This window comes from Gadus morhua, chromosome 10 (assembly GCF_902167405.1).
Source record: "Gadus morhua chromosome 10, gadMor3.0, whole genome shotgun sequence".
NCBI lineage: Eukaryota > Metazoa > Chordata > Actinopteri > Gadiformes > Gadidae > Gadus > Gadus morhua.
In genome coordinates, this window is record NC_044057.1 from 24,801,598 (window position 1) to 24,819,097 (window position 17,500).

At 43.9% G+C, this 17,500-nt stretch overlaps 1 protein-coding gene across 1 annotated transcript in view; it reads right to left on the minus strand.

Moving 5' to 3' along the window:
- Positions 1 to 17,500, minus strand: part of slit3 (slit homolog 3 (Drosophila)) — a 192,499-nt gene that overhangs the window by 68,320 nt on the left and 106,679 nt on the right. Inside the window, exon 6 of the mRNA XM_030367896.1 lies at positions 8,320 to 8,391. Within this exon, the coding sequence (XP_030223756.1) occupies positions 8,320 to 8,391 (72 nt within the window). The remainder of the gene's footprint in view (positions 1 to 8,319; positions 8,392 to 17,500) is intronic.

Sequence of the window (17,500 nt, forward strand, 5' to 3'; positions counted from 1 at the left end):
ATGTCATCACTTCATTCTGTTTTGTTTTTAATTTGCTCAAAGTGAGTGGAAAACACATGGGAATGCGTGCCATCTGTGATAATAAAGAGAACAAATTCTGGTAACTGATAGTTTACAACAGGGAAAACCTCTTCATGCCAAAATTAAGACCATGTACTTAGAGAGATTACATTCAACCGTTTCGGGTCCATTCTAACTTTTGACAATGAAAGTCCTCACAATGCAGAATCAAACATTCAACAAATTGGTTATTATTCAAGCCATCACACGACTATTAAAGGCCTTTATTCTGAGTATTTATTCTAAAATCAATGTCTCACATTTTAAACAATCAATGATGACCGTGAGATTTTCCGTTAACGTGTGAATAAGCCGCCACTTATTGCAAGAACACAATTGTTTACGCATGGTTTCCAATCTAATTAATTCTGATTTGTATTTAATGGGGGAGTAGAGAAAAGTAAACACTGCTGGTGTTAAAGACTATAAGTCTTGTTGAAAGGAAAAATTAATAGGGTGTGTCGATCGCGGGCATACAAATTCCTTCTGATTGACATCAGTATTTATATATTCTATATTATAATACAAATATAATGCAATATTTGCATTTCCAAGCTTTGAGTCAGTGAACCCAAACCCGTATTTTATGGTTTTGATCTATTGTAAGATTATGAATGTAGTTTTGTATGCCATTTTAACAATGTTACTAAAATAAGCCTGTATTTTTGATAAAACAGGTGTAAAACCCTGTTTCTCCAAAATACTATGCAAGCATTTCACTCTGAATCGAACGCAGGTGACGTCTCTGCGTGATGCAAATGTTTTTGTTTCAGCTGGGTTACTGCTTGTAATATCCTTTCATGGCGTCAATCTGGATCGTTCTGTTCATAACTTAAAATTATTTAAAATGTCTTTATTTTCGGATCATGCTGAGGACAGCGCACATATTCAATTATAAGGAGTGCGAACCATGCAGGCTCAAACCCTCAAACGCAGATATTTGTGTATTCATAGCATTCGTGGATTGAAACCAATCCCTGTAAATCATGTAAGATACCTCAGTTCTGTTGCTGAGTCCAAGCTTTTACAAAAATGTGTTTTCCCACGACACCAACACTTACAGTAATGATAACCACTGAGGCCATCCTAAATGTGTTTATCCTGCAAAGGAAAAAAAAATTGGCTTCATTCAGCTGTTTTTCAGCTTACTAGGTGCCGTGTTAAATGCTACACTGTATGTATATTGAAAAAATATGAGCGTATGACTATCAGAACGGCTCAAATGCATCTGTTTAGCATTAAGACTCTGATGCAGAAGTTATTCTTAGTATCAGTGGTATGCTACTGAACATGTTGGAATGAAAACCTTAACACAAATAAAACGATCACTTTCCATCAGTATTCACAGTATTTCAGTATTCACTCAAACTCCATATATTCTGATTGAGGATTGATTATCTTGCTTATTGATACTCTTTTATTCAACATAGATGAAGAATTTGCAACGCTCTTGGGCCCCTGTTAAAAAATATATATACTTCCTGAAGAATCTGCTTCAGATTCTGCCCAACACCCTCGGTGATCCCGAAAGCAGCTAGCACCAAATTGAGCCAGTCAAGACATTTGTTCCATCAATAATGAATGGCTCCTGGCGCTCTCTTGCCTCAGCAGCCCGGTCCCCATCTATTTTATATTACCGCCCGGTGCTTTTAGTGTTGAATGCCCGGTCACCAAACATCCTTTCAGTCATCTATCCATCATCCATCCCCTATCAATCACCCACCCATCATCCAACACCCATCATCCACATCCACTCATCAATCCATCTATTGATCAGCCAATGATCGTCCATCCACTCATCAATCCATCCATCCGTTATCCATTCATCAACCATCCATCTCTATCAATCCATCCATTCATCCATCCACCTAACGTCCATTGACTGATTCACATTCTCTTAACTTCATCTATTTCTCACTTCTTCCCTAGCGCACGTAGACACCCCCCCCCCCCCCCCCCCCCTCTGTTTATTCTAATCTGTCTGATTTTTTGGTCCGTTCACTGCTCAGAATCTTCCATCTGTAAGACGACCATTGTGCAAAACGTTTCACTCTCTATCTCCATCCTTCTCCATGACTCTCACTCTCTTCCTCCACAGTCCTGTTTTTTTCTTCTTACACACATCTGCCTTTCAATCTTTCACTCGTTCCCCTGATTATCTCTCCATCTGGCATGCACCTCTTCCTCTCTGTCTCTCTCTCTGTCTCTCTTTCTCCAGACGATGTTTATCGTACATCTTTTTTCAACACTTCTCCCATTGTAATTCCACCCCTCTGTGCCTCTCTTTATCTATCACCCATCCACCCATCCCTCCCCCACCAGCTCTCCTGAGTGCCGAGACAGATTAATAAATGATATCCGGGAAAGCGTCTGCTTTTCCAACAGCGATAGCCCAATTCTCCTCTCTATCTCTTTCCTCCCTCCCTTCTGCCCTCTCTGATTTTGTCAATCTACATCCTCCCCTAGCTCCTGGCGAGCCAAAAGAGGGAAGGTAACGTTCTGCCCCTCTGGGTCTAAATAAATGATAGGCTGGTGCTGCCTCACTTTTACAGCCCTTATTCCTCCTCTTGTAGCCTTCCGGCTAGGGGGAGGGAGAGAGAGAGAGAGAGAGAGAGAGAGAGAGAGAGAGAGAGAGAGAGAGAGAGAGAGAGAGCGGAGGAGACATGGAGCAAGAGAGAGAGAGAAAAGAGAGTGAGGGTGAGAGACAGAGAGCGGTAGAGTATTGACAGGGACACCAGATGGGGGCAGATGAAGCTATAAAGAAATAAAAGTAAACTGGAGGCAAAGAAAAGGTAAAAAAGAGGTGAGAAGCTCTCCGTTCTGCCGCAGGCTTTTAGTGGGATTCATGAGCAAGGGGAAGAGATCATCAAAAGTAAACAGAGTGTCTTCATATTCATTTTCCCTCCCAGACCTCTGAGGGTGTTCAGCGGCATGGCTGGATTTTTGAGACTCGAGGTAAAACTAGGTAATATTGGCACATTAGAAAATGCAGTTTCTTTTTAGTGCGTAAGAACAATTTGTTTAACTTTGACAGCGTAATGATTTAGCCTGGAAAAAAAGGGTTAACCTTCAGCTAGTAAACTCAGTTATTTGGACCGATTATGAGTTAAAGAACAATCTATGATTTGTAAACATTTTATGATCATAACATCATCAAGTCACAACATTTATTGAATCTGTTCCTTGGTTAACAAATCCCTATATTTGACCTTTGAAATCAATATTAAAAAGGACAAAGAAAAACTTAAACAGGCCTATCAGCACAAAAATAAAATGAATTAAAAATGTTCTTAATGAGCCAGGGCACAATAGTATTCAGTTTGAAGGTTCAACAGGCCTCCCTGTGAAATATATTAAGTAGCTTGCATTAAATGGCAAAAAGAAAAAAAAGCGGGCTAATTAAAAATGACTTGATTAATTAACATGGAGATTGGTGAGCTGCAATAACACAGGGAGAGCTGTGCTGCGTGCAATTAGCAATTAGCACAGAGACACGCTAACTGAAAGAAATACGCACAATGACCACCCCATGCACACACACGCACACTAAACACAAAAACCCAAAGACACACACACACACACACACAAACAAATCAATCTGAGCATTTTAGATTCTGATTTCAAGTTCGTCCTGACAACTGGGGTACACACTTGCACTCACGGGCACCCACACACGTAAACACACGCACGCAAGTGCACACACACACGAACGGGCAAACCCAATGTGGGTCCTTGTTTATCGCTGAGATAAATGAACTGGTCACTGAGTTGTTGGATCAGTGAAAAGAGAGACGTCAACTGATGGATACACAAAGAAGCGCGGCACACACACACTAACACACGCACACACCAGCGACCGCATCTGTGAAAACAATCTGCACTGTGAACGATGTCTTGATCGTTTTTTTTTATTTATAGATACAACAAATAAATATAATTATTCGGTAACACAAATGTTTCAAGACAACTGCCGTAAACAGGCATTCACAGACAACCACACACACATACACAGACACAGACACAAACATACACACAAACGCACGCACACACACACACACACACACACACACACACACACACACACACACACACACACTTTCCCATCTGTGCTGCCCATTGGGATTGATTGTGTGAGCGTGGCACCAAATGGCTTAATGGAGATAACAGTGGCGGTCAAACCCACACCAGCAGGTAGATGTGTTTCGGTTGGATCATGTGTGTGTGTGTGTGTGTGTGTGTGTGCGTGTGTGCGTGTGTGTGCGTGTATGCGTGTGTGCATGTGTGTGTGTGTGTGTCTGTGAATATAATGAAGATCGCTCAAACAGACACAATTGTTCAAATTCATTCGTGCCCTTTGGTTTCTGCATATAACCACCTTTCCCCCCTTTCACACATAAACTCACACACATACACATTCACACATACACACACACACACACACACACACACACATACACAGACACAAACCCACACACATACACACATGCATGAACGTGGGCACACAAATACACACTCTTACCTTTATTAAAACGTCACATTCAGTGAATATATTGTGAGCTGTCATGCTGTCTGCTGTGAATGGGAAGCATCCCATATTTACAGTGAATTGTAAATCCTGCCAAGCACTCAGCTGTCACAGACTTATGAATTGCTAATATGTTGTATCACGCTCCGTCGAGCACCCTAACCCCACCACCCGATCCTCAACCACCACCCCAAGCCCTCCGTCCATTCAACAGTACATGAAGCACTGCATAAACAAGCGAGTTGGACCAGTTTTGCTCCCCAAGAGGCAAGAGATGAAGGAGGGAGGGGACAGGGAGAGAGACAGAGCAAGCGAGGAATGGACGAAGGAAGGAAGCAAGGAAGAAAGAAAGGTCGGGTGGGAGGATGGGAGTAGGCGAAAAAGGAAGGAAGAAAAATAAGAAACAAAGCCAGAATAGTAGTGAAAAAGGTTTAAAAGGACAAAGGAATGTTCCTATTATCTATTATCTTTTAACATTCATTTTTGACTGATTGCATTACGGTTTAATTTTAAAATGTAAAATTCTGTTCTGAGGTTTTTGTACGCTACTTTTGCTCTCTGTGATGGTCTGTGTTTGTTTGGTTGGATTGCCCATTGTCTTTAATCATTCATGAGAACACATCAGCCATCCCAAAAGCTGCATCTAGCCAGTCTAATCAACATGGAAATAAACACGTCCAACGCGACCAGACAGCCCAACAACATCTGTACACAGCAGCCTTCATGAAGTGTTGCAGTTAAAACATAAAATAGAATAAAGAAGCTAGGCTCTCAGGCTATACTCTATGAATTACATTAGCTTGTTGTCGTACGAATCCGAATCATCCGTTAAACTCACCAAAGTTAGCTTTTCTCCACCAACAATTGAGTAAACAATTAAAAACCAATTGCGATATCTAATTAACAATGTGTCTTGGGCGACGGTGTGCGGATTGAGAATAAGACAGCGCCTCAGGAGTGCCAGTGTATTTTCTAAATACTCGTGTCAGTACTGATCACATCGTTATAGACACAGTATTTCATACGCCCCTGGGGAGCACATCAAGCCGGTCCGCATCGCTCAAAAGTATGTTATTATAGACGTGTTCCTAACTGTTTTATTGAAGCTCACTGCCAGATCCAATAACTCTCATGAAGACAATGTCTTTTTACAGTCTTGATTCTCTTTTAAACATCTCTTTCTGTACAATGATGCGGGTGTTCCACTTTGTTTTATGTTTACATCTGGCTGCGGTACAAGGGCACATATGTTGAATATTCATAGATTACGATATTGTGGCGTTTAATGTTGAAGCCAACATATATGCGCTTATTTATTGAGAACGATATACGTGCAATTAATGTCAATTGCATAGTTAGCTTTTGACTCTTTTTACATCTGATTGTATGGCATATTTGATCATTTTTTTTGACATTTCAATGTACTGTATATTTGTTAATGCTATATATTTGTACGTCAACCAGAGAAAATGGTCGGCTCTAAATGCTAAGGTTTCTTTTATTTTCATAAAAAAAAAAAAATGCATGGACTTTGACACTGAATGGATTCAGACTAGTGCTATAAGCCAATTTCAATGAGACTCCCAATCACACAACCAGGAACAGAAAACGTGTCAGAGCTAGAGGTAGAGCAGTTACAACTACAAAAAACTCTGTGGAGGAGATGGATGGCCAGGAACATAGTTCAACACAGCAGTGCCTAGATACCAACCTCCATGGATGCAACCCTTGTCTACCATCCTTTCTTTTTCCCTTACTAAGTTTCTTCCCCGTCATTACCCTGTTTCTCACCCTGTTTCTATGTTTCTATGTCGGTGCAGTAAAGTCAAATGAATTCAACACAAGGAAACACAAAGGGTAGCTGTGAATCTATTCAACCTCTCCTCTTCTCCTCTCATCTATCGTCTATAAATACTTTAATCGCTCATTCCCCTTTGCTGGCTCTTGCCCTGCACTCCACCTATTCCTCTCTCTAACTCGCTCTCTTTTTCCCCACCACTATTTTCCATTCTCTCTCTTTCTATGTCTTACTAATTATAACTGTCTTAGCCATGTGGTGTCCAGCGCTCTTATTCCCTCAGCGCATTCTGGACGATTAAACCACTATCTACGTCCCCTTCCAGCACCACTGAGAGCAGAGCGGAAGACCAGGACACGGCGACATTTGTCATTTCATTAATTTTTTTACACAGGAAGGTCCAATGAATTGCATGCTCTGAGGGATTAAACGTTAAGACAGATAGTATGTATCCAGGGGCCCCAGGAAGGACCTTTTGAGAGACATACACACAGACACAGACACACACACACACCCACCCACACACACACACACACACACACACACACACACACACACACACACACACACACACACACACACACACACACACACACAGCACTGACCGGCCCAGTGCAGGTGGAATTTGATCAGTTGCCAGTCACACCTCTGGGCACCATGACAAACGAGCAGCAATAAAATTGTTGACAGGCTCAAGTGCACACACACATAAACACACACACACACACACACACACACACACACACACACACACACACACACACACACACACACACACACACACACACACACACACTCACACACGTGCAGATATCCTAAGACACACGTGCGCACGCACCAACATTGACTTATTTGGTGCATGCGTGTGACTGAATTCACGTCTTATAAGATGTGAAATGTGCAACACACACACACACACATCAATATACGCAAGCCAAATACGCACAGATAAACATTTTAAGAAGGAAGCACGCACCACAGAAGGCATGCACTTTTATCCAGCCATGTAGGTGTGTTCATGTACGCGTGTTTGTGTGTGTGTGCAGATGTGTTTGTGTGTGTGTGTGCCTTGTGCATTTGTGCAGCTGTGTGTAAATGTACGAGTGTGTGGATTATTTTTTTGTTTCAAGGACAACTTAACTGGCGGTGGATGACCAAGTATAATATGTGATACTTGCACACACCTGCCAGCACACCCACACACGCACAGACATAAAAACACACACACACACACACACACACACACACACACACACACACACACACACACACACACACACACAATACATCAGGGTAAGTGATACACATCTAGAAAATAAACAATGACCCAAGTGTCTTTTCTTGCATAATGATGCAACATAAACCATGTACATACATCTTCATTATTATAGCTACGTAACACATACGTGAGGATACATACATGTGATACAACACACACATGGACACTGAGGACCACGCAAAGGACAGCAGTAGAAGAGGTGAAGGATACAGAGGCAACAGGAGAGAACAAGTAACGTCAGATCGCAAGAAGAGGAAGATAGAAAGAGAGGGAGGGAAAGAGAGAGAGTAAGAAAGATTGAGAGAGAGACAGAGAGAGAGAGAGAGAGAGAGAGAGAGAGAGAGGGGGGGGGGAGTGAGAGCAACGGAGAGAAGAGAGGAAGAAAGGAGTGAAAGAACATCAGTGGAAAACAAAATGAGAAGGAGAGAGATATAACATAAAGAAAGAAAATATAAGCGCTGAATAAGAGACACAGAGAGACAACAGGACAGAGACAAAGAGACAGAGAGAGAGAAGGGATGAGAGGAGAGGAGGATGGGTCCTTATTTCACAGACAGGCACGGATGAGAGGAGAGGAGGAGGAGGAGAAGGAGAGAGGGACAATGAACGGAGAGGAGATGAGAGATACCAGCGGAGGAGAATGGACTGTGTACTCACAGGATCTCCAGATCGCGCAGTGCCCGAAACGCTCCATCTTCAATGCAGCTGATGTGGTTGCTGTCCAGCTGCCTACAGGACACACAGAGTCACGCACGTCCACCCAGACACACACACACACACACACACACACACACACACACACGCACACACGCACGTCACGGACACACAGAAGAGGAGGAAGAAGAGAGACGGCAGTCAGCATCAGGTCTGTGGGAGGGACTAGTCAAAGACTAGCGTGTCTAGTGTGCATATGTGTGTTTGAGTGTATGTGGGTGTCTGTGTGTGTGTGTGTGTGTGTGTGTGTGTGCGTGTGTGTGTGCGTGTGTGTGCTTGTGTGTGTGTGTGTGTGTGTGTGTGTGTGTGTGTGTGTGTGTGTGTGTGTGTGTGTGTGTGTGTGTCTCCGCGTGTTCCGAGGTGGTTCCCCCAAAGTAGACTCAAGGTAGTTGAAAGCAATGGCTGAAACTGCTGTCCCTCTATTGCACACTTTTCCCCAGACAGACAGACACTCACACACGCACACACAACACCTTTAACAATACACGCACTCTTCCACAAACAGACTTAACAGGCAAACATTATATAGTAACAACAATCCCCCCCTCAGGCACATTCGTCCACAAACGAACACGCTAACACGCCAGCTACCCAAAGGAGCTCACCTCGGTGCGGTGTGACCGGTCTGATGGAGAGGAGAAGAAGAAAAGAGAGAGTGAGAGAGCAAGCAAAGAAGAGGCGAGCGGGCTAGCTGAAGTGGCCTGTCTGGCGCCAGCCTATCACCTCGCTCGCCTTCCGCACGCACAGCAAATACCGGCCACCGGGCGTGCAAGGTGGAGCGTGAGGAGGAGAGAGAGAGAGAGAGAGAGTGAGAGAGAGAGAGAGAGAGAGAGAGAGAGAGAGAGAGAGAGAGAGAGAGAGAGAGAGAGAGAGAGGGAGAGGGAGAGTGAGAGAGAGGGAGGGGGGAGGACAGAGAGGGAGGGAGGGGGATGGAGAGAGCGTGAGGGAGAGGGGGAGCGAGGGATTGGTACGGGCTAAAGCCCACCCGCTTGTCTGTTCTGTAAATATTAATTGCATTTCCTCCCCTCCCTTCCCCCCTCTCTTCCTTGTCCTGCCTCCCTGTGCTCTGCTTGTCCTTCGCTCCCCCTTCTTCCTCTAGTGAAAGGGGAGTAATTTCATTACATTAGGCCCACCAATCCATTAAGGGCCTTTTACCCACTCTGTCACTGAAACAATTTCATTAAAAGGAAAGGCTCCGTAAATCAACCAGCAGTCACAAAGCTGCTCTCTCTCTCTCTCTCTCTCTCTCTCTCTCTCTCTCTCTCTCTCTCTCTCTCTCTCTCTCTCTCTCTCTCTCGCTCTCTTTCTCTCTCTTCCACCATCTCTCGTTCGCTGGACTCCCAGATGGCTCACGGCGCCCTACCATCATCCATCCTTTTGCTTTTACTTTAATTTGCTGGACCACCTTCCATCCTCCTCCCTCCCTATCTCTCTCTCTTTCTTCCTCTCAGCTTCCTTTCATTCATCCTTTCATTCAAACATTCATTCATGAACTCAACCACCCCCATCTCCTCCCCTCATTCCCTCCTTCCAGCCATCCGTCCATCCATCCATGAACTCAACCACCCATCTGCATTCTCTTTCCCTTCTGTTTCCTCCCTTCCCCCTTACTTCCTTCCGTTCTCCCTTCCTTCCTCCCTAACCCTCCGATATTTCTCCTAAAAGGCGAGTCGAAGGATGGAGATGCAAAGGGCAGACATTTAGAATGTGTCTATTTTCCATTCCAGCCAACAGGGAAATATGAGTGGCATTTAGCCGGTTCTAGACACACACACACGCACGCACACACACACACACACACACACACACACACACACACACACACACACACACACACACACACACACAGGGACAAACCGACATGCGTGCTCACCCACAAACATAGATAGACAGACACACACGCACAAACCAGATATAAACACACACACACACACACACACACACACAGACACACACACACACACACACACACACACACACACACACACCAAATAAACACACACACACAGCTTTGTCTGTAGGGGCATCAGATAAAAACACATCATTCCCCCTTAATCATCTCCTCCATGTCCTCTCCTCTGCCCACCCTCTTCACATCTCACCTGTCCTTCTCCTGCTCCTTAATCCCCTCTTCCTTTGACATCCAACCTCCTTCTTTTTCCTCTTTTCTTTAAACTTATTCATCTAATGCTTCGCTCCTTCCCTAATCCATTTGTATCTGTCTTGTGTACCCAGTCCTTCCACCTCCACTTCTTTCACCTTTGGTTCCTTCACATCAGCTCTCCATCACTAATCCATCTCATCCTACTGTTTGCTTTCATCCACCTTTTCATTCCACGCCCCCCCCCCCCCTCACACCCACACTCTCCCATACCGCCGACTGTGAGTGTGTCTCTCTGCTTATGTAACACCTGCTGGATCTGTCATGACGGATTGGATCCTAAAACACCTAGTTTCCTAACCCCCGGATCCTGGCCATGCTCTCATCAGGAGGTCTCTTCAGCTATGACTGAGAACTAACGCGGACGGGGTTGTGGGGGAGTGTGTGTATGTCTCTGTGTATATTTGTGTGTGTGTATGAGTGTGTGTGTGTGTGTGTGTATGTGTGTGTGTGTGTGTGTGTGTGTCTGTGTGTGCGTGCCTGCGTGCTTGCGTGAGAGAGAGAATGTGTGTGCTGTGTGTGTGTGAGATAAAGCCAGAGTGAAGTTTTGACAGACCCTCTATTGATGTCTATATTATCGCTCTGTTCTCGGTTCCTATAAGCCAACCTTCTCTACCTATGTGTCTCTGCGGTCAATATATTATTTGAGGGACCCAAGTCAGTAAAGTCAGCATTCAAAATGGTTACCTGCAGAGCTTTGTAACTGACGGAAAACATTTATTTTATCTCGGCCTCCACCTTATTGGTAATTTTTTACCAAATCATGAAGTTGATTGAATGATGGTTTAGTGAGAATAAATGCTGCTGTAATTTTTGGGGATTCACACACTTTTGCTGAACAAGTGTCTTCTGGAGACCGCAACTAAGGCTGCGATGGGTAAAACTTCTGTCCGGCAAAGGCTGAATCTTTTCATTCTTGAATATATGTATAGCATTTGGAGTAGAATTGAACATAGGTTTAATCTTATTTTGATATCACCTTATTTTAATAAATATATTATCGAATATAGTTGTATTTATTGATTGATTTATGTATTTGTTTTTCTGAGAGTCATTTCAGAAGGAAGGACAAGGAAACCAACAGTGGAAATCAACTTACCATACAGAGCAAGAATCCAAAACAGCAAGTCTAGAGCAAATATATTCAATAGTTTCCACACAGAAAGCAGTTTCTTGAACAGCAAATTATTAAAATATTTATCAAACAGAAAGTCCTGCGAATGTCTGTTGCTAGTATAACTAATAGAGTGCAAAAATAGTAACATTTCACGATTGCAACTGGTCTCGGATGAAGACTTGGGTTCACACGACCATATGGCCTGCAGCATGTCTGTGCTTTATGTTATCTAAATGCACGTTAATATAAACTGGCACACTGGCACTCTGGCTAATTAACCATATGTGGAGGCATGTGATGGCTTGATTAATTTATGAATATTTTTATGGTTTCAGTTGCGTAGAATCGCTTTCTCTGTATACATATTATGTCGCGCACACTCTCTCCCTATCTGTCTTTTTCTTTCAGTCTCTTACTTGCTCCCTTTTAATCTATCTGTCCCTTTGTCTCTATGTCTCTCTGGTCTCGTTTTTATCCTCTTGATGCCTTTCAGTCTCAACTATCCCTTATCAACCACCTGAACATATTGTCAGTGCAATGTCTTGTGTTAGCCAAATGAAACGTGAACATGATAATCCTGTTGACCAAAAGGCTTGTCACTGGCATCCCCGTTTTGCATCATCACCAATCGCAGTGTTCGCCAGTATATTGGCTATGCCTTAGCTGGAGAATAAGTACAGATTAGCTTTGTGGACAGCGACAGCTGTCAAGCACATGAAAAGAGAGGAGAAAGGGGAGGATAATAGTGGGGGGAATGGAGAGTTAAGGAGAAGAAAGGTGACAAGATGAGATATGAAGAGAGAGGAGAGGAGGAGGGGAGAGGAGGAGGAGAGGTAGCAGATGAGTGAGAATAAAATGAGGTTGGGAGAGAGGTGAGAAGAGAGGATGAGAGGCGGAGAGGAGAGGAGAAGATAGGAGAGGATAGGAGAAAAGGGAGGAGAGGAAATGAGGAGGGGAGAGAGGTTAAAAGAGAGGGTGAGCGGCGGAGAGGAGAAGATAGGATAGGGGAAGAGAGAGGAGAGGAAATGAGGGGAGGAGAGGAGAGGAAAGGGAAGCGAGGAGAGATGATCTAAGGTTACGTAGAGAGGAGAGGTAAAGTAAGAAGAACAAACGGCGAGTGATAAGTGAAAAGTGAAAAGAGAAGAGGATGAGTAAGAGAGAGCGTAAAAAGCAGAGGGAGAGGAAAGGAGTGGCGTTACAAGGAAAGAGTCAGTTACAGAGGAACTGGGGACCGAGAACTGTGTGAATGAGTCACTAAGGAATAAAGAAAAAGGTGGATAAAATGGATAAGGGAGAAAGAGCGGGGGACGGTAGAACAGAAGGTAAAGAAAAGTGTCAGTGTAAGGGTGGCGGATGAGGGGACAGCTGCAGTGAAGGGCTTACACCTGCATTGATCTGAGAAACAGACCAACATCAGCATGTTCCGGCACGTTTGCATGAGAAACGTCAGTATTGGGCTCCGCTCTGCATGCCCTACTGTGTTACTTCTCTCTACTTGTGAATTCAGGTACCCTCTGTGTGCATGATTGTGTGTGTGTGTGTGTGTGTGTGTGTGTGTGTGTGTGTGTGTGTGTGTGTGTGTGTGTGTGTGTGTGTGTGTGTGTGGGTGTGTGTGTGTGTGTGTGTGTGTGTGTGGGTGTGTGTGTGTGTGTGTGTGTGTGGGTGTGTGTGTGTGTGTGGGGGTGGGTGGGTGCTACCCAGGCAAATACGCAATCTCACCTCTCGGTGGGGCGCTACAGTCATAACTCAAACAAACGGCCTGCCTGCATTGCATTGTGGGTGAGGAAGCGTGAAGCGTGGAGAGGTTTTATGAGGTAGGAGAGGAGGGAGAAAGAGAAAGAGAGGATTACAGCAAAGGAGGTATGGAGAGGAATAAAAGAAGAGAGCGAACACAGGCCTGGATATGGCTTTTGTGTAATTTCGGGTTTCTCACCTCCTGTAGAGTGGTGTGGAAAACAAAACTAATAAATAATAAATATAAAACACATACAGCACCATTACCTTCACTGAGAGCCACATGCAGGAGGCTACGCAGTGTACCGGCTCTGTGCAGAGGTAGCCGCTGATGAATTGAATGAAACACGGCCCAGCAAATGGTGTGACATGTTGTAGGAAAGATGTTTTGAGAATGTTAAAAGATAAATAATAATAGCCTGCGTGAATGCTTGGGTAGGAAGTTTTTCGGAAAAGGGGTTTTCTAATAGTGCAGACAACACACCCTCACACAAACACCAAATGTCTTCACACTACATCAACAATCTACGGTGAAATGCTGTTCTAAGTTATACTAATTAAATTAGAATAAGTTAGTAATTTATAAATTATTAATTTCTAATCATTTGAATGTGGATATTTGTTCGAGTTGGTCTCTGTTCTTCAGGATTTCAGTCTATGGCACATTGAAATCAGACGTTAGAACTACTGGAAATTATTTTGGCAGTTGGGTGTCCAATGGTGCCTGACGAATCCTAAGCTAGCAAGCTCACTGACGATGTGGTTTCACACCATGGAACCACATACCACTGGTCACCACGGAATCATTACCAGGTGGACGATCATTCAAATGGCATTTGTTTTAGACATTTAACTAACAAACTAAACTTTTTGATCCTAAGAAGAAAAAAAATATTGTTGACCAAACAGGAAAATAAATAGTGAAAACTAAATTATAAAATATAAATACTACATTGATTAATACTTACACATACAGTACATAAGCTTACACATAGATATTCAAATTGAAATACTGACAACACAGCCAATTCTGAAAGCCTTATTGAGCGATATATTCTGGGTAATCCTGAGTTTATCCTTGTGGTTGGTGTGGACTAGCTCTGACTGTTAGCCCCTTTTAGCTAACCAAGTGTTCATGGGGGACTGACAGGCCAGCAGTCAGCAAAAATAATCAGATACATCCAGTTTATCCAAATGTACACACACGCACGCACACACACACACACACACACACACACGCACGCACACACACACACACACACACACACACACACACACACACACACACACACACACACACACACACACACACACACACACACACACACACACACACACACACACACACACACAGACACACGCACAGTATGTTGTATGTTAGCTGTCTGGTTGATTTAGAAAGACAATACGGAGGCATTACAGTCTGGGAAGTTTATAACAAGTTTACACACACACACACACACACACACACACACACACACACACACACACACACACACACACATGCATTTGGTAAAATTAGAGTGACTGGATTTGCTTAAACTGCCGAGAGCCTGGTAAATGTTATTAGAACCATCTTCTGTTAACCCGACTAGACAGATACACACTAGGTGTGTGTGTGTGTATGGTGTTTGTGTGTGTTTGTGTGTGTGTGTGTGTGCGCGTGTGTGTGTGTGTGTGTGTGTGTGTTAAACACAAATCCCAAAACTGACATGATGCCAGTGGGGGTTGGCACGACCGAGGAAGAGCGAGCCTGTGATTCAATTAAGAGAGATGGTGATTGAAAGTAGAGAGAGAGACAGAGAGAGAGAATGAGGGAGACTGATAAAGCGCAGTTGAAGTTAAAGTGTGTTGCAGATAGTGCGACTGCGAAACCTGTGTGCTTTCGGCAGGTAAAGCAAATCCATTCACTCTAATTTTACCAAATGCATGTGTGTGTGTGTGTGTGTGTGTGTGTGTGTGTGTGTGTGTGTGTGTGTGTGTGTGTGTGTATGTGTGTGTGTGTGTGTGTGTGTGTGTGTGTGTGTGAGATTGTGTCTGTTATTGTATTTGTGTGGGTGGGTGTGGCTAGGTAAGAGAGAGAGAGAGAGAGAGAGAGAGAGAGAGAGAGAGAGAGAGAGAGAGAGAGAGAGAGAGAGAGAGAGAGAGAGAGAGAGAGAGAGAGAGAGAGAGAGAGAGAACATACGAGAAAATCAATGCAGAATCCACAAGGGACAGAATGTCACTGAGGTTTTTTTCTTGCTTTTTACTCGGTGGTATAACGGAGGACCAGGGCATCTTAGTGCTGGAGTCACCTTGTCTAATAGCCGGTGGGGGGGGGGGGGGGGGGGGGGGGGGGGGGGGGGGGGGGGGGGGGGGGCGGGGGAGGAGAGAGGAGGGGAGAGGGGAGGAAAGGAGAGAGCAGAGAGTGGGGAAGAAAGAGAGATGTGGGGGTAGGGAGAAAAAAGATGTGTGAGGGATAGGGAGAGAGGGGTAGGGGAGTGGGAGGAGGAGAGAGGAGGGGTATAGGTTGGGCAGGCAGGAGTGAAGGAGGGGTGGAGGGATGGAGCAAAGAGCGAATAAAGCAAGGGATGGAGAAGAGAGAAGTGGAGATGAACAAGTTACTGTGGGGGAAAGAGGGTGAGGAAGAAAACTGGAGGAGAAAGGAGGTGTGTGCTTAAAGTTAAGTTGTATGTATTCTTAATCGTCTGAATCATCAGGTGAAGTATTTGAAAGAAAATACTTGGTAGCAATATTATTTATACAATTATTTTCCATAATCTAAAAGAAACCTAAACACAAATCAGGGAGGTGGAAAATAAGAACATAAGAAAGGAAGTCTCTTGTCTATATGAAACAGGGGGTGATTTAGGAGGTGACAAAGCAAAAGAGGCAGATGGGGTGAGCCATGATGGATGGGGTGGATGCAGAGAGGACGAGTGGGAGAAAGGATGAGATGTAAGGATGAAGGAGAGCAAGAAGAGATGAGACAGAGAAGGCGGAGAAGGCAAGGAAAGGTACTGGCCTCCATCCCCATGTTTGTCCTGAAGATACCCTAACCCCACAATTCTCCTGACACGTGTAAAAGGGTCGGCTAAACGACAAATAGTTAATCGAATAAAACTCCTTTTCACTCCTTTCATGGCATGGTTCAGTCTCAGGGGCAAAAAACATCTGAGAGTTCAAGTCGCTTATTGCTCGGAGCCCTTTGCTGAAACACGATTTAAAGATAGAGGTAAAATGTATTGTCCGCTCCGCCTTGGTTATGACCGCAATTTTACGACCGACGCCCGGGCTGTCCGGCAGCGGATGGTGACGGCCTCTGTGATGATGGGCCGAATGATACGGAGATTAGAGGCCAGACAGAAGACGGCGCCTGAGCCTAATGCAACACGGACGCACAGACGCATGCAACGCCGTCATTACTGATTTATGGAGACACGGGGGTTTGTACTAATCTGGATCTTTCCCGGATATGAGTGGTTTGATGAATATAAGTGAAGGGGCAGGATAGTTTATGGGCTAGGATTTATACAGCGTTGGTTTGGATCCTCGGCCCTCATTTCCAGGCAGCTTCGAGCAAAATGCTCTAATTCCTACCTGGTCCTGTAGCCCATTCATTTGTTTTGAATTTAAAGCGTGCAATAAATGTCTAAATTTCTCATATTAATATATAATAATATTTTATATTGAATATTAGCTACATAAGTAGCTAATATTAAGTTTATTAAGTTTGATAAAAGGACTGGCTATTGCCTGAAAAAGATATCCATCAAAACAAATAAAGAAATAAGTAGAATTGCACTCTTAACCTCCTTATTTATTTGGTCCTACAGTAGCACAGACTCATGTTACACAAAACATTTAACAGCCATTCCAGTTCTAAGTCAATTAGTGCTGATTCCATTTTGTTTTAATTAGTTTTCCGTTAGTTACTCAGATTTCCGACCAACATGGACCACTGAATCAAAATGAAGACTCCATTTGAGTCAGTCGTTAGCATTAGCTCCACTGGCACAGAGGGGCTAATGGGTCTTTTTCAACCAATGGCCATCTTGGTCCTAAACACTCCCCTGGTAATGGAACTGAATGTGGAATTTTTATTCCATGCAATTCCATTCAATTATATTATA